General features: G+C 43.6%; 2 protein-coding genes across 5 annotated transcripts in view; both read right to left on the bottom strand.

Annotated features, from left to right (window-relative positions):
• HDAC10 (histone deacetylase 10) overlaps positions 1 to 10,361 on the bottom strand; it is a 73,461-nt gene extending 63,100 nt beyond the window's left edge. For 2 of the 4 annotated variants that reach the window (XM_075428948.1, XM_075428950.1), the window contains exons 1-12: positions 10,246 to 10,361; positions 8,906 to 8,972; positions 7,928 to 8,062; positions 5,624 to 5,720; positions 4,858 to 4,955; positions 4,673 to 4,777; positions 4,394 to 4,462; positions 3,610 to 3,736; positions 3,048 to 3,113; positions 2,590 to 2,649; positions 2,136 to 2,225; positions 730 to 836 (exon numbers count right to left, since the gene is read on the bottom strand). In XM_075428948.1, the coding sequence (XP_075285063.1) occupies positions 730 to 836; positions 2,136 to 2,225; positions 2,590 to 2,649; positions 3,048 to 3,113; positions 3,610 to 3,736; positions 4,394 to 4,462; positions 4,673 to 4,777; positions 4,858 to 4,955; positions 5,624 to 5,720; positions 7,928 to 8,062; positions 8,906 to 8,970 (1,019 nt within the window). In that variant the 5' untranslated portion in view covers positions 8,971 to 8,972; positions 10,246 to 10,361. Of the gene's footprint in view, positions 1 to 729; positions 837 to 2,135; positions 2,226 to 2,589; positions 2,650 to 3,047; positions 3,114 to 3,609; positions 3,737 to 4,393; positions 4,463 to 4,672; positions 4,778 to 4,857; positions 4,956 to 5,619; positions 5,721 to 7,927; positions 8,063 to 8,905; positions 8,973 to 10,245 lie in introns of those variants that run through there. The other 2 variants (XM_075428951.1, XM_075428952.1) reach the window with 2 other exon arrangements.
• Positions 10,362 to 11,600: 1,239 nt separating this feature from the next.
• LOC104330047 (secreted frizzled-related protein 2) lies at positions 11,601 to 14,802 on the bottom strand. The gene is made up of 4 exons (XM_009935208.2): positions 14,516 to 14,802; positions 13,810 to 13,979; positions 13,013 to 13,105; positions 11,601 to 11,911 (listed from the first exon to the last, which is right to left on the bottom strand). Exons 1-4 carry the CDS (start codon positions 14,800 to 14,802, stop codon positions 11,601 to 11,603), a joined length of 861 nt encoding a protein of 286 aa, XP_009933510.1.
• Between the last annotated feature and the right edge of the window lie 2,869 nt (positions 14,803 to 17,671).

Raw genomic sequence — 17,671 nt, 5'->3', positions numbered from 1 at the left:
GCTTCCGTGACTGATCTGAGCTCTGAGTTTTAACTAACACAGTCAACTGGCAGTGGCTGCCACCATAACGCGTGAGGAGCAGTACTGCTGGAGAAAAGGCATGGAGCAACTCTTCAGTTGGGAAAGAGACTGAAGATGGAAAACAGAGATGTGAGGGAGATGGTACAGACAGGTAGAAAGACACTGTTCAGATGTGGGACTGATTCAGGCCCAAGATTCACACCTCTGGCCTTGATACTCCAAATTCCAGCAACACAAGGAGTCAAGACTGGCTCTGCACAGCATCAGCTCCCACTGACGAGAGAACGGTTAGCTCCAGCTGTTGCTGTACTACAGCCACTGAAGCGGCTCTGGCATCTGAGGAACTAATCCTTGCAATTACATACTTTCCCAGATACTGGGTGTTATTAACTGGCATTGTCTTGATTAAGGCAGGATTGTCTCAGCCTTGAGTGAGATGGATCTTTACAGGATAACAAAGCTCAAGGATAAATAGCATAAAATTATAAGCCATTCAGAACTTCTTGCAACCTGAAATCATTTGAGAAACAAAAGTATACAAAACTGTACCTTGGATGACTTCTTTGGAAAACAAGTTATCCAAAGCAGAAAATAATATATTATAAAGCATTATATTAAAACCTTGCTTCAGCATAATGTTCAAAGCATGCATATCTTTAGTCTCTTTGATAAATACATAGGTTGTTCTAAAATTCTTCATATGCTTACCTTAGGCAAGGTGCCATTTCTCCAGTTATTTGAGGTACAGGATCTCCAAGCAAAGCTTTTACAGTCACACAGACTGATTCAGACAACGACTTTAAGTGGTATCCACCCTAGAAAAAAAAATACCGTGTGTCCACCAAGGAACACATACATGTAACATCTATCTGAATACCATCATGGAAAATAAATTAAACTTACTGAATTTACAGAAATGGAAGATGATATGCAAGCACATCTAAGTCAATGATTTTCAATATGAAAATAGTAAGTTAGAGGCTACCTGCTGAACTTCACTGGCATCCCATGATTTAACTCACTTTATCATGTTTCGATTCATTTTGGAAATCAGCCATGACTTTGCCATAAAAACCCTGGAAACTCACGCCTTCTCCATTCCTATCCATGATATGCAAACTTCAGCAATTCTTGTGGAAGATTCCTTAGAAGGCAAATACTATCACCGTCCTCTAGAATGTCTGTACAAGGCAAATCTCCCACAGCCTGACACTTCTAAGATATAGTTGTCCTAATGGCTTGACAGAATTTGGGGAACAACTGAAGACAGATTTAAGACTGCCCGACTGCAGATGATAGACTACTGCCTGCATACCATCTGTGGAGCAGCCACATCATCTGTACGAGGAGGGGATGCGTATTTGCACTTCAGCTAGTAGACAGAAATATTTGTAATAACCTGCTGGAGAGAAGGATGATGGAAGAAAGGTCATGCAAAACAGAGGTCAAGTGAATCATTCCATAAACGGTTGTTCACTCTTGGAGACCTTGTTGGCAGTAATGTTTCCACACAATTATCTACCTGACAAGCCACTATTTCTCTAACATGCAGCAGAAACAGGGAGTTGAAATCTAGATTTCAAAAGGAGGAAACATTTTTAATTGTTTAAAAAAATAAAGACCTCTTAAAAAACGACTTGCATAGAGGCTTTTAATCAAAAAAAGAGGGAATTTAGTAAGGGCTCCATTACTAAGTAAGAGCACATTTAGGTTAAAGGTTTTTTAAACTCTCCTGGAGTAACACATACTTGTAAAAACACTGGTAATGCAGCTTATTCACTAAATAAATTTTAACGAGTTTGGGACTATCCAGAGCAGCGGATTAGTCACTATTCACAAGAACTGAACGCATCTGTGGAGGGTATGTTTTTTTTAACAATGAGCATATGTTCCTCTGTTTCAAAATTTGAAGTTAAAAAAATCAGGTTTTAAGACACGCATTTCTTTTAATGAATAAGAGCATTGTCAAATCTTAGCCATTTTTACATTCCTGATTCTCTAAAGAAATACAAAAATAGATTATTTCATTAAGTTTTGCTTCCTAGCTTCTAGCTTGCCCTATACAGCTCTAAAACATAGACCCTCCCCTGGGAGTATGTTTCAAAAGTCTTTACCTCTAGGATGACACACAGCTTTCCATTAGCTAACTGCATCAGGAAATGCGTAAGGTGGGCAAAAACCTCAGGAGTGGCATTCATCTGACCCTAAATCAAAGAAAAAATTTTAAGAGATGAAACCGTGAATCAAAATCATTCATAAAAAAACCCTCGTACAATCTGAAATACACGAGTCTGAACTGGAACAGTGGAACGCTTGCCTCTCATTGTATCTAACAATATGCTGAACCAACTGCTTTAAAGGAAGGCGCAAAAAAATCACACAGTAATTACGCCTATGGAATAATCTGTCTTTACATGTCTTGTAGTATTCAATGAGCTGGGGTCAGCTAAAAGACTCAAACATGTATTTTTAGCTTGGTCAAAGTGAATTTCACCTAACCATCTAAGAGGTAGGAGTATTTTGTGAACAGATTCATGACTGACAACACAAAGGCCACAAGTTACTTACTTCAGGGTCTCCAATTCCAGAATCATATCCAGAGGAGACGAGAACCAGTTCAGGATCAAACTGTTACAAAACAGAGAGAGTTGAAGCACATTCTTATGTCCTATTTTCAATTTTATACTGGATTTCAGCTGTACCATGTTCAGCTGTTTTTTCAGCTAGAATACGAACACAAAGACTCTCCTTGAATAAAAAAGACAAGATTACCCTTTTACACTAATTTCATTCCTGCTGAAGAAGTTGCAGATCATTATACTGAATACTTAACTACTTAACAGCTAACATTCCGTAAGTACTATTCATTTGATCAGGACATCAGTAATACTAGCAGAAATAACGTGTTAACTCTGCTACTGGCAATTGCTGCGTTTCTACAAAATATTCAATGTACCTGCTTAAGAAGTACTTTGGAAGTAAGTCTTTGGTTTTGCTATTCAAATAGAAGAGCAGTAAAAAATTACCTCAAAAGCCATTGGAAGCAACACATGGAAAAATGCAGCAAGATAATCTGAATTTCCCATCCCCACCTGCAAAATATGAGATATACAGGTCATATTTTCCAGTTGGAAAAACAAATTTTCTAAGGTTCTTCAAGACTTTAGAGAATGATAGTATCAAAAGTTAAAGATAAGGGAATCTGATGAGGTCAAGTAAAACAAACTCCATTTAAATGCATAAATATCCATCATTTTTTGTCTTAAGTACGAGCTTCAGTTCTCTGCTAAACAAGGGTGGAGGTAATCACCTCCTGAAACACATTCTGATTTGATGGCTAGGCAAGATATTCAAGAAAAAACAAGTATGTGTATGTTTTTCTCTCCGTTTTTTATTTTTTTAAAGAACATTAACATTATCACATTCCGAGCCATATTTTTCAGCAGACTTTCCACTGACAGGAAAGATGTACAGTGTGCTAAGACATCTGCCAAGCAAGTGAAGCCAAGCACTGCTCAGAAAGTGTTACGTAAAGCGTAGCACACAAAGCTATTGCACTTGCTTTGTTGTGCTGTAAACAATATTTACCTTATTCCAAGGCAAATTTATGTTAAAACCTTTTCCTTTTCCCAGACCCACAGCATCATAATCAGATTCTTTGAGTGATGGCCAGAATTCCTGATGTTCATAGCGATGCCAGGAAAAATATAAAACACTGGAAGATACAAAAACCAAATCCAACTTGACAAAAAGATTCCGACACTGACTTTATATCCTGAACCTGGTGGCTGTATTGACTGAAAACAAGAGAATAGAATTGTCCTTTCTCCTTTGTTCTCTTAACAGACTTGGACTGTGAAACTTGGTACAGTATGCGAAAATTAACCTGAAAATTAACCTGCTAAAAATTTCTTGCATGCGTGCACTCTGTTCAGATCAAAGACAGGGCATTTTCAGAAGAGCAGACTTGTTTCTAGAACCTGCTTCTGCGGCTTTTCTGAAAACAATGTGAAGCTCATGCGCTTTATCCAATTACTGCTTGAATGCTTTAACTGAGAGATCTGTGAACACAGAGAACAGATGTACTACCTGAATACTGGCACAAAGAGATCTTACTACTGGCAAATTAAGGTACGCATATTGCTCATTTTGTGTTTGTCATTCTTTAAAGTAGAACAGCTTTACATATTTCTTTTTTTTGCTAGATTTTTCCTCTATTTTGCAACAACTAAAAAACCAACAGTGACTAAAATAGCAAGGAGAATGTTTTGTAAGATTCTAGTTTTAGAAATTTAAGAAATCTTACTTTCTGCAGAAGCAAGCAATCTTGAACCAGCTAGCATTAAAAACAAAACAAAAAAATCCTTCAAACCTTGGATCCTCTTCAAACATATATTGAGTTCCTTGCCCGTGGTGCACATCCCAGTCAACAATTAGGATTCTGCATAGATCAGTGAAAGAAAACATTCAGCAGAAGAACCACAGCATCTTGATCTAAAGGAGGTACAGATGAATAATGGTTTTCTGACCCAAAAGGTCCATGACACCCAGAAAGCTCTAGACATTAATTTAGAACAGTACAACGTCAAACTGTTATCTAAATGTCATACTTGGGTATGAAACGCTTCTCTGGAGTCAACCGTGCACTCACCTCTGTAGACCATATTTCAGTTTTGCATATTCTGCTGCAATAGCAACATTGTTGAACAAACAGAATCCATTAGCGGCATTTCTCTGGCTGTGGTGACCTGGAGGTCTAAACCAAAGTTTTATACGGTTACTCACAACAAAAGAAATTTTGGTAGGAAGTGAAAACTTTCTCACGTATTTTATTACCTTACTAATGCCATTCCATTGCACACTTTTCCCGACATGACAGTGTCCACCAGCTGCAAAGTCGCTCCTACTGCTAGTCTGGCACAGCGGTAAGTGTTCTGAAAAAGAGAAACTCATAGCTGTCATCAGTCACTCATCAGCTTGTTTTAAACTAATCCTACACGACGTGCTTTTGCACCCCAACAGCAAATTGTCTTGACATAATTCTACCCAGCTGAGGCTGTATGCAGATAGCTGAAAGCAGAATTTTACAACACAGATTCCAATGTGCTTTCCACTACATTTACCTGTGATCACCACATCCTTTACAAGGATGTTCTCTCTGGAGCAGTTAAAGAAACACGAGATGGACATACTGAACTGACTAGTGGAATAACATGGCATCTTTGAAAATAAGGAGTGAAACCTAACAGAAACAAAGCAAGAAAGACTTCACCTCCATTACCTGGCACAACATTTAAGAGTGATTGTTACCAAAATGTGATTTGCAGGTCACTAATGGACTATAGTGACATCAAGTGACAAAAATAGAGCTAAAATTTGAGTATTGTGCTATAGCAGCAAGATGCAATTACAGAATAGATGGCAGGACACTTAACCAATTTAAATCACAACATTATACTAAACTTGAAACAGATAACAATAATGTCTACTTAAATAGCAAAAAATAAATTGCTAATTTTCCCCTGCTTAGAAAAGTGCTACTCCGATACAAAACCACAAATACTTGTAACTCCCAATAAAGGAAGCAGTTTAACTTACACACCGGATGAAAGAAAAAAGCATCATAATTTCCAGAGACTCTTTTCAGTTCTTCTTCATTCATTGTCTGGGTGCTTTTTGCCACTTCCAAGTGTTTGGAACTGCAGAGGAGAGAGAGATTAACACAACACTTAACTAAGCAAATAGACCTATAAAGGTTTTTTTTAATGCAAAATGTAATTAAAAGTAACAGAATATATGTTAAAAGGGGCTTTTTGTGAGACTTTGCAAGTCCAGTAGGTACTCTGGAACGCTAGTTGCAGGATATAGTGAAAAAAAATACGGAGCACTATGAAAGCAAGGGTTCTTGGATATCTTGAGAATATGCCATTCTGAAGTGGCAAGTGCAACTGCTTTCAAAAAAAGGCTCTCACTGTGCACAATCTATTTTGCAATTCACACTACACATAAATACCATCCCAACAAGAACTAAATCAGGATTCTGAGAGTCAGAGCATGAATTATAACTCTGCGAATGTGTGCCTAGTGATCCCTTGTTCTATGGAAAACAAGTGTTTGAATGAATTCCTCACCAGGTGTGTACTAACTCCCATCTTTTCACTGGTTCAAGAGTGCAGCAAGGACTAAGGCACTAGCATCAATGTTCCTCCAATTCCCTGTCAGTGATCTCCTGCCCTTGTGTACTGAGCTGGGAATGGAGGCTGATGGCATCTGCTCTCCCATCTGTGCCCTAAGCCAGGACACAATGACCACATATGTGTTCCTCTACATGGACAATACCAAAGCAACCAGAATTTCACAACAAAATAAGACACACTAGTGCTGCCTAATGGAAATGAAGCTAAACAGTAGCTTTAGAATGAAGGCATTAACAGGAATAAAACCCTATGAACCTGAATGACTACCTAATTACTAGTTTAACTTCAGCAGCAGCCTCATAAGTAACTGTGAACACAAACAGTGTTTTCATAGGAGTTACAAATTTGCTCCAATCTAAAAGTGTTTTACAAAGCAAAGAGCTCTATTATCTCTAGCTTACCTATGGAAACAAAGACAAGATTTAGTGAAGTCATTTGTCCCCAGTCACCTAGCAGGAGCAACTCAAGTGGAAATAGTGATGAGGCCTCTTCCGTACCCAATCAGCAATGTATTTACTATGCAAATAAATTATACTGGTACACAGCACTAATTGCATTCTAACCAACAAGTATGTTCTTAGGAAAAATACTGTTCTGGAATCTGAAAATTCAAGCACGACTTGGGATCAAGCTAAGGCCCCCGTCACCGGTGTCAGGGCCCTGAGCGCACCCCTTCCCTCCTGGGCTTTGGCTGCTGGGTTCAGAACCAGCAGAGATAGCACAGCTGGTCACCTGGAAAGAGAGAGCTAAAAGGAGACTCAGCAGAGACTCCCTCCAAACTGCTCTGCTAAGAAGTCTCAGCAGAGACTTCTCCCTCTCCTTCCACTGGCACTTGCTTTTAAGATAAGGCTCTTGCCCTTGGCTACACTGCAGCTATGTTGTGTAGCCATGTCCGTGCCTGGCCACGAACCCTGCTAATCTGGACCTGGACCCCAACCCGTGGGCTGGCTCTCCAGTTTGACCTCAGACCTGCCATGTCACTATGGCAATCTAAACTCATAGCTGAATCCGGCTACCATCACTGGACCCGCGCTGCTCACCTCGCCTGGGTATTGTGGGACTGCACCCTTGTCCACAAAGCCACTGCCTCTGGCTCCTTTGTCACCGTGCTCTGCTCCCGACTCCCCTTGCCTTGCAGAGAAGGCTCCCTTTGCTTCTCCCCAACAGGGGCAAACGAGCGCACAAGCAGCATGCGGAATCATCTGCAGCTGGCTGCGGAACCACCACACAAATGCCAGAGCAGATTTCATTGCCATGACTTCAAAACGGGCAGGCTGCTGCTCCTCTGAACTCCCCCCTGCAGAAATCGCTGTGAAGGTTTTCCTGTTTGGTTCACTCTATCTCAGAGATGCTTGGGAGAAAGAAGAGGTTACAATCTTTCTAAAGAAACACACATTTTTCTACGCTTTTTAAAGTCTTGTCCCAATTTTTATTAGAAGTTTACTTTTAATCCTACATATAATCAGCATCTGTTACTTAAGAGCCCAAAGAACGAGAATGGGGATTTAGCGGAAGAGCAGATTCAGCCCCTGCACCACACTCAACGTTATTTGTCTAACTTGAAGTGTGACATATTTTCCACTGAAATTACTGGAAGTCGTTGAGCTTTGGAGCATGATTTTTTCAAAGGGAGCAAAGTATGACCTGGAGGTATAAGATCTGTTATTTCACGGAATTAATATGAATGGTGAGGAAAGTAAGTTTCAGACCTGTGAACCAACAGGATCTCCTCCTCGCTTCCTTCTCTGGCAGGCACACGGACACATCTATCCACAAGATGGTAACGTTTAAGCTGCTCGTAGGAAGATGACAGCCTTTCTGGCACTTCAATATCACAAACAGGACTAAAAATAAGCAATAATCATATTACCATAACACCATACCAGCACAGCTACAAATACACTTCATATTGCCTAGCTTTTATCTTCCCCTTGTAAGAAGATTCATTACCTTCACAGAGGGACACGTGAGATTAAAAGAAAAATAAAAGCTTTAAATACTTTTGGTTTTGAAATTGAGCCAAAAATTGGTTCTAAAGTATGTAACCAAAAAAAATGTATACAGTTCTTAAACAAAAAAGAAACACAGTAGCATCATTTTTTGTTTCCCCTGTCACCACTGACAGCAGCAATGCTTAACTACAGACACAGGAATGCTGAAATGAAAAGCTGTAGATTACAATGCAGGTGAACAGAGGAGGAGTGGCGCTGGGAGACAAGAGTAGACTCTGAGCACTGAAAAGGCACAGTCTAACTTCTGTAAATTTAAGCAAGCAGCATATACCAATTTCTAACTGAATTTAACTGACAGGTTTCAGCTGAGTCAGTATATCTACATATTTTTTTCCAAGATCAATGATACTTTAGTTTTATAAACAATTTAATTAACTTAAAATACTTCATTTAGGGTCTACTCAAATGCCTAAAACTAACACTTCTTGTTAAGGCCTACCAGACTGGAGGCCTACAGCTTCTCAGATCCAGCTCCAGATTATTGTTACCCCACCTGGATACAAACTGGGAATAAAATTTTTTCTCCAAAAGAAAATACTTTCTATTTGTTAGGCAAATGATAGGGTATCTATCACTAGATATTTCCTACGACATTCACAAAAACTGTGTTTACTCAGTACTTTTCTCCAAAGCCCTAGGAAGAGTCTACTTGTAAGAAGGACATCAGTGACTTACTCACTCCAAAGCAGCTTATGAGTGGTCATCTCCTCATCATAAACCAGCGCTGTTCCCGAAGCCATTGCTGCAGGCAGAACAAAACAAAAATCACAAGATACCCATTTCAGGTAAGCAGTAAACATGTATTACGCCAAACCTGACACTATTAGCTCGGGAGAACCCATCCACACAGCACACCTGCTCGCACAACAGGTTACCACTTCAGACTTCGCACTTCACAGAATCACAGAATGTTCGGGGTTGGAAGGGACCTCTGTGGGTCATCTGGTCCAACCCTCCCTGCCAAAGCAGGGTCACCTACAGCAGGCTGCACAGGACTGCGTCCAGGTGGGTCTTGAACATCTCCAGAGAAGGAGACTCCACAACCTCCTTGGGCAGCCTGTTCCAGTGCTCCGTCACCCTCAGAGGGAAGAAGTTCTTCCTCACGTTCAGACGGAACTTCCTGTGCCTCAGTTTGTGCCCATTGCCCCTTGTCCTGTCACTGGGCACCACTGAAAAGAGTCTGGCCCCATCCTCCTGACACCCACCCTTCAGATATTTATAAGCATTTATTAGGTCCCCTCTCAGCCTTCTCTTCTTCAGGCTGAACAAGCCCAGCTCCCTCAGCCCCTCCTTGTAGGAGAGATGTTCCAGTCCCCTCACCATCCTTGTAGCCCTCCGCTGGACTCTCTCCAGTAGCTCCTCATGTTTCTTGAACTGGGGAGCCCAGAACTGGACAGAGTACTCCAGATGGGGCCTCACTAGGGCAGTGTAGAGGGGAAGGAGAACCTCCCTCGACCTGCTGGCCACACTCCTCCTAATGCACCCCAGGATCCCACTGGCCTTCTTGGCAGCCAGGGCATACTGCTGGCCCATGGTTAACCTGTCGTCCACCAGTACACCCAGGTCCCTCTCCGCAGAGCTGCTCTCCAGCAGGTCAGCCCCGAGCCTGTACTGATGCATGTGGTTGTTCCTCCCCAGGTGCAGGACCCTACACTTGCCCTTGTTGAACTTCATCAGGTCCTCTCTGCTCCCAGCTTTCCAGCCTGTCCGGGTCTCGCTGAATGGCAGCACAGCCTGCCAGTGTATTCACCACTCCTCCAACGCGAACCGTGTCGGGCTCCTCCCGACAAGGCCGAGGGGCGAGGCTGCAGCGCGGAGCTGATGGCTCGGACCCTCACAGGGGACGCGGGAAGGCAGCGCTCGCCATTACCGGCATGTCTGCAACCCCGGGCCGGCCGTCTCCGGCGCAGGCGAAGGGGCCGCGCCACCCTCCGCGCCCCCGCGGCCCGCCCCGAGGGGCCGTACGAGGGCTGCCGGGCGCAGGCCTGCGCAGGCCTCCCCGCCGCGGTCCTTACCTGTCGGGCTGACGTGGAACGGAACAGCCGCTCGTCCCTGTCTGGGGGGCCGGCGGCCCCAGGCGCCCTCACACGGGGCCCGGCAGCGCCCCAGCCCCGCGGCGGGCGGCGGGCAGGCCCCGGCTCCCGCGGGCGGCGGGGGCGGGAGGCCGGCGCGCCTCAGCCCCGCGGCCCCCCGCTCCGGCCCGCCCGCCGCGAACGCCTCGGCCCTGCCCGGCTCGGCTCGGCTCGGCCCGGCCCGGCCGCCCGCTCCTCCCGCCGCGGCGCTGGGCGGGCCCAGCCGAGTCCCCGCGCGGCGGGGAGAGCCGGGTTCGAACGCGGGTGCGCACGCCCGGTGCCCGCGGGAACGCGGGGGGAAGCCGGGTGGCGGCGGAGGGAACCGCCGGGAGGCTGCTGACCGTACAGTGTCCCCGCGTTTGTCACGAAGATAGGGCCGTGGCAGACACCGTGTTACTGAGATAGCTTCCAGTTTGTGCGCTCACAGTCACCCCTTCCTGGGCCGGTTTATAAAACTAGAGTTCTGTCCATGTCGGTGTGGCCTTTCCTGTCAGCGCGTGGCACTGGTGGTGAGGATGCCTGTCATGTGGCCGCTCGAGTATTTCACATTTCTTGCACATCGTCGCCCCATTAGTCCCCTGTGGTCCGCCTGGACACCCGGCAAACGGTCTGTACTGGCTTTTTTAATGTGTCTGAGAATAAACAGGGAGCGGTCGGCAGGGAGGGCCCAGCGCAGACTCCAGCCGAACCGCGTTACATCGCAGATGGTCACACAAGAAGGAGAAGTTTCCAGAACTGCGTTTAGCCTGTGCTAAAGAGCCTGTCAGCGCCGCGACTGCAAAACGGCGCCCAGTAACCAAATCCAGTTGTGGCTGGGGCCAGCCATATCATGCCTGCGGTTACTTATCCCCATTTATTCCCCCTGGATTCCAGCAGAAGCGCAGCACAGGGCTGCCCACTGTTAAAATACTTAATGGGAGGAAATGAGGTGGATTAATGGAACATTAAGCAAGGGAAAGTTTAGGTAACTGGAGAAAACGGCAGAGTGGGTGGTATGGAAAGGTACACTAAAGGTAGTCAGCTAGGTTACGACTGGTTTATGCCAGGTTTTGCACACATTGGAAAATTTTTTTGCAACTCAAAGAAACATTTATACACAGTTGGCCAAGTTCAAACTTGATGTGAAGAGCTGTGACGCTACAGAAAACAGGCTTGACAACACTGGGCTTTAAGTTCAACTTATAATACAATTTAAAATGAAATTAGACTTTACATTCAACTTATAATACATTCCTATTTACAAGATAGGCTTGGCATGAGAAGTATAATCATCTTTTTACAAATAATACGATAAATATTTACAAGCATTTATGGTATCTCCACTTCTGAGTGGCCAAAGTCAGCTGGGAGTCCCTCCTCTGCCAACGATAAACCTGGTTTACTAAAATGGTGCCATCTTCAATATTCCCCACGAGGAGATACACCATGGGACGATGGGTCGGAGTCATCCTCCGCATACAGTTTTCATTGATGAGCAGCCACTGTTGTATCATGCTCTGAGTTTCGTAGGGCAACAGTGAGCCCTGGGTAATAAATTCCACTTGGCATTCGATGTTATACTCTTGGTCACCAAACCCTGTTCTCTTTTTGGACAGCTTTACTTTCACTGCTGAGGAAAAAAAAGGAAACGTGTAAGTCACTCTGTTTACTCAAATGCAGAAGAAAACACTACCAATGAAAGCAGGACGATTCCTTAAAAATACTACCATAATTTATGCTGACAGAGTACGGCAAGGCCTTCTCCAGCAGCAGTATACATTAAGATATTTTTTAAAAATAAAGGTTATGTGTAGAGCATTTTTTCATGGAACAGTAAAGTTTTGGGTTTTTTTTTCACAAAGGTGAGTAATCTATTTTTACAATCACCATGCGTGTTAGACTTTGTGGATAATTAGATATTGTAAGCTGTTGGTGTTCTTGTATCAAGAGGCTGCCAACCTTGCCCAAACAATTCTCCTGAAATTCACTTTGTCCATGTCAGGAACCCTTCAGGAAAAATAGCTAGTCATGCTTGCTGATATCACCCTGTTAGGTATTCCCTTTCCATTATAGGCATCTTCCTGCCCCACTTGACTCCACCAACACTTTTTAGCATGAAATCTCGCTATACCACCTGATCTAAAGCCAGCCACAGTCGCTGAGCGTCTCTGCGCTGACTTCAGAGGGCTCTGCAGGAAGTTTCTAGGACAAACTCCAAAGTATTCCCTGTCGCTCCAGTAAGACAACACGAGGCAAAAATTCTTTTACTGATTTTATTTTCTGAGTTGCCTTTTCAGAAAGCTACGTATCACAGAAAACCCATGCACACAAGTAACAAGGACACGCTGTTCACTGGTAAAGCAAGCAAAGCTTTACTTTGGGCTTAACCACTAGTAAAAGGCAAACCTGCTTATTTGGCTGCTTTTACCAGAAATATTTTCCATGAAGCATGTTGTACTACAATGTAGCCAATTAGACAAGAACAGAAGAGCTATTTGGTTGTAAACTAGATCATTAATAAATCTTTAATGCAAAGTAAATCCTCCTTATATTTTGATTAGAAAGAACATATTCTGATAAACAACCTGAAGTTAAGTCAGCAGCCAGACTCTTAGGATTAAGACTTTGAAATCTCAGCAGAAATTGTCAGTTATTTTAATCCTAATTTTAAAGCATTTTAGAAGGAGAGCTGTTAGTGTCTTTAATAGCAGCCATATTAGCAAGGACTTACCAAAGTTATTGTCACAGAAAACTTCAAGAACTCTTTTGTGCGTAAAGAATTCCTCCACTGCTGGGCAGGCCTGGCAGGCAGGCTTTGGTAAGACTGGCAAGAAATGACAAAGTTTCATCATTATCATATCTTTCAGAATCTTTTGTATTAATTTTCTGCTGTCAAAGCTGAGAGCCCACTGTTTAACCAGAGGGATGACAGAGACAATACACAGCTGGTCAGTGATAACGTAAAAGTCTACACACTCCTCTGAAAACACGCCTAGGGATGAAAAGGGGTTTCATTTTCTGTGCCCGTTCAGTACGGCATTGTTTTTGCTGTGGCTAAGGTGGGTGGGGAAGGGTTTAAGCGGATGGTTCTATCAGTGATCATGCATTCAGCTGCGCTAGGGATGTGACTATGTGAATTTGGGTGTGCCATTTATCCGTGATAAGGGCCATTAATAAGTCTATAAAAAAACCTCCAAATAAATCACACACAGTGTGCTGTTGTGGGTGTGATACTGCCCATTGCTGTGTGCAGGGTGATAATTGCCATCCTCCTCTGTCTAAGCATAGACTGTCTACACTTTATTTTATCGCGGCGATGCTGATTTACACCGTCTGAGGTCTGCTGCGGCTTACACTGCAAGTACTAGCACTTCCTCCTGCCCTCTGGACAAACAGGGTGGAGCAGTACAGATCCTCACAACTCTGTTTACAAAACCACAGGCTGTCTGGGAACGGTCTCCCATTTATCCCCTTGATTCCCAAGAACACGGAGTACAGCCACCCTCCCCGCTGCCATCTTCCAGCTACCTTTGTGCAGGTATTTATATTCCTTCGTAAGAGATGCCAGGCACATGTCCTCGTCCGCAGGGAATCGGTCGCAGTCCAGACTGTCAGGCCAGGGGTGCCCGTGGCAGGTGAGCACGGGGCCGCAGCTGTCACGGACGGCGACACACATGCTCCGACAAGGATGGATGAACCTGTCACCGGAGGGATCACCAGGCTGAATCAGTGCAACTCACTCCGTGATAACAGAAACTATTGCAACAGCGCTTTCTGTGCAAAGCACATCGTCTTCACTGATACTTCAGACCCACCGATAATGATATAATTCTATAAGCGGCAGCTCTGCGAACTGTGCAAGTGGTCTGTATGTGGGCTGGACTGTGCTTACAGCATTAAGTCACAGTTTTTTAAATGCTTTTATTAAAATCTGAGAAAAGCTAGAGCACGGGCCTGATTCTATTCACAACAGATGCTTCAACCCTAAATTAACAAGAATAAAATTTCAGCTGTAACAAAATGAAAACATGATACCCTTTGACAACAGCGTTCCTTTTCTCAAGGCAAACTAAAGTTGAAGTGGAACAGGTTTTCAGTACTTTTCTTTCCAATGAGTATAAAAAAGTCAACAGAATAATTTCAGAAGAAGTGGACACGGTTGCCTTTAGATTACAATAAATGTGCATTTCAGGCAAATAAAGGCTGGAGTTTTGTGCTGTGCTGTGGTACTTACGTATCTAAACAGATGGGTGCAAACAGGGAGCACAGGAATGTCCTCAGGTGAGGGTGACAGCCCGTGTGGGCAAGGTGCTGCCAGGCGGCGGATTTCAGGATGACCTCTGCCATGCTCGTGTGTCCCATCAGGTTGGGAAGCCTCATTTCGCTGTACCCGATCTTGTGGCACATGTCCATCTCCTTGGGGATCACTACACATTTCGTAGATAATCCAATGTCAAAGCCTGTTGCCACTCTTAGGACACAGTTCAGCGCAAAAACAAGTATTTTTGCAGTCAGGATCATCTTCCAGTGCCTCATGGGCTGCTGAGCAGGGAGCTGTCAAACCCCTCGAGCACAGGGGCACACTGAAAGCCTTGTGGCTTATATACCCCAAGAGCTTAATGAACGATTGGTTATCAACTGCTTATCAAATCACTTGAGACAAGACCGAGTCTTATTGCCTGTTCAAGGGATTGCTGTGATAACCAGGGAGGTGGAGACGAAGTATAGAAGTATGTTCCCTAAAGACGCCAATCTGGAATAGCCTTTCACGTGTCCCACAGTGTCGGTTGCTGCAGCGTGCTATGTGGCATATTAAATTTTGACACCTGGAAAGTTTGCTATGTGCTTTCTAAAACAAATTAAGCGATCCCCCCAGAAAAATTGTTGGGCAGACAAGCTGTCTCCTGGGGCTGCTGTGTCTCCTTTGTTTTCAGACACTGCTGACGGGGCAGAAGAAACAGCCCAGATTGACTTATCAAGTGAAAATGTTTTGCTTGTGTTAATTGCCTGTGTCTCTTCCACTGTTTTACAGTGTAGAAGAGGTACTTTCTTTGGTCAAGTGCTATAAAAGAGACAGCCTCGTGCTATTAACCAAGTATTTTGTCTGGAAATTTGGATCCCTGTCCTGTGGCATGCTAGAGGTCCCAACTTCGATTAATTTTAATAGACACTCCAAAATACAGAATTGTTTTACTGATCGGAGTATGTGCCTGTCAGACAGCTACAGAACTCGCATCTTTCATTTATTCAAGTTCAGTGGTGGATTTCATATTGTAGGATTATCAGTGTTTATTCAGAGTGAAAAGGCGGTTACACAAACGGAGAAACATAAATGAACCTGGCTACACTTAAAATTGCTCAAAATAATACAGCATTTCACCTATTTATTAATAAATTATAACTACATGAAGCTGTATGGAAGAAATAATACCAGATATGTACTATTTTTCTGTTTGTAGCACAGTATTAAATTTCTTAAGTTAAAAGTTAATAGAATTACTGATACTTCATTACTCTTCTTAGTATAGTACTGATAAACAGCTCTTTGCTACAGAGAAGTTGGAGAATCAGTTAAGGTGACAGAGGATCTGAGAAACATGTAACTTACCTATTATGAACAGAAAAGTCAGATTATTAGTTAAAAGAGTTGAAGATCTAAACAAAACATTTGGTGGAAATTTTTACTTTGATGAAAACATTTTTCCAGTTAGCTTTGGGTGTTCACTTTTATTTCAATTTCTTATTACATTATTTATTAGCAGAAATGTTTAGACATTAATAATACGTAGGTGGATCTACTATAAAATATCTGGCTTGATTATTAGACTAAAATAAGTATGTCCATAATAGTGTAGCAGCTAGTGTTACTGGTGCTTGATCGAAACGCATTTCTCAGAAACAGCAGCTTTTTGTGCGTATAACTAGAGGCAGCACATTTAGACAATGTGCTACATATCATTTACACATCTTTATATAAATGTTGGATTATTAATCCTAGCATCTTTGAAATCAGTGACAAACCTCCACTGATTCCTCCTTAGCTGTCTTCTTTCTGAAGTAAGTCAGAAAAAGCTGACAGCAAGCAACGTTCCAGGAACTAAAGACATATTTAAAAGAATTGTCAGTTTTTCTTTTCATGTTTTCTTGCCAGCTCTGTGTTTTTTCCAATAAATGCAGTTTCTCTGTATCTGTTACTTCAAAGCAGATGAACTGAATACCTAACCAAGCGGTTTTAGGCCTGACAGTAGCATCCCTTTGCCAGTGCTCCATGTATTCCTTACGAAGATGAAGGGCCTTACTAAAATTCAGTAAAAGTCTTGTTCTTGCTAAATCTTTGCAGGCATCCCTGCGGGCCACAGTTCCGCCTAGCTGCCCCTGGTACTGTTTTGCAACAAAGCAACGCAGCTGCCCCGTGCGCGGAGCTGAGCTCACACAGGCTCCAGGGATCTCGCAGACACCCTGGTGTCTCCCACCCCGAGCGTCACGTCGGCATTCAGCAACTGGAGTGAGACTGGACCCCATGTATGAGTGTTCCCCCTACCCAGCAGGCTTCTGCACCCATTCACGTTGCTGATGTCTTTACCAAGTCACCCCATAACTTTACGAAATTAATCAAATTTCTCTCTGGCCCCAGCAGTATTCTTCCATGGTACTTTTCTTACTTTTCTCATCTGGTTGTTATCTGAAAGCAGGTGGCAAGATCTCTGGTGAAGGAAGCCTTTCTCTTGCATGTGGGGTATGGTATTACATGCACATTTCTGACTGATGTAAAATATATATGAAGAAAGAGTATTTGGTCTCTCAGTTATTTAGATGTTTTTCTCTGTGACTGTCTCACAAAAAAACTTGATTCATCCTAAAAGCTGAGCCAATTCCGTTTCTCCAGATAAAGAGGGGTTACCGAGTCGCTAGCCGTGCTGGTGCCGCTCTGCAAGAATGGCCCCGCCGTGCTGCCGAGGGGCTTGCTCTGCCTCACAGACCACTCTGTGCCAGCCCTGCGCGGGGCCGAGCTCTGGCTGGACCCAAGGCCAGGCGTGCTGGCTTGTGGCACAGCAGGTCCAGCTTTGAGGGCTCCTTCTGGGCCACCGCTGATGGACAGGACAGAGACAGGCATAACGAGCGCCTGTGAGATGAAGAGGACCTCGTAAGAGCTAACACGTCTCCTGACAAACTTAGACTCCATAGGAACTGACTCAGAAATAAATAATTGTGTATCTCTGAGTCACTGTTTCCTACCAGGGCGTCGCAGGGTGTAGGTCATTTACGAGCCACCGCAGAGCTGTACCGCTTTTAGCCTCAGGTACCTCTCAAAGGAGGCCAGCTATCTTTTGATGCTTTGCTTTTGGCGAGCTGGCTTTCAGTGGGTCATCGTTTTGTGCTAAAGAAAATA

The sequence above is a fragment of the Opisthocomus hoazin genome, chromosome 8, assembly GCF_030867145.1.
Source record: "Opisthocomus hoazin isolate bOpiHoa1 chromosome 8, bOpiHoa1.hap1, whole genome shotgun sequence".
NCBI classification, from domain to species: Eukaryota; Metazoa; Chordata; class Aves; order Opisthocomiformes; family Opisthocomidae; genus Opisthocomus; species Opisthocomus hoazin.
This window is presented reverse-complemented; position numbering and strand designations above follow the sequence as displayed.

Coding starts and splice junctions, on each gene's coding strand:
- LOC104330047 (XM_009935208.2), bottom strand. CDS start 14,802: ATGATCCTGACTGCAAAAATACTTGTTTTTGCGCTGAACTGTGTCCTA. Junction 13,106..13,809: donor ATATAAATACCTGCACAAAG/GTAGCTGGAAGA, acceptor ATTTCTTGCCAG/TCTTACCAAAGCCTGCCTGC. Junction 11,912..13,012: donor TTTCTGTGACAATAACTTTG/GTAAGTCCTTGC, acceptor TTTTTTCCTCAG/CAGTGAAAGTAAAGCTGTCC.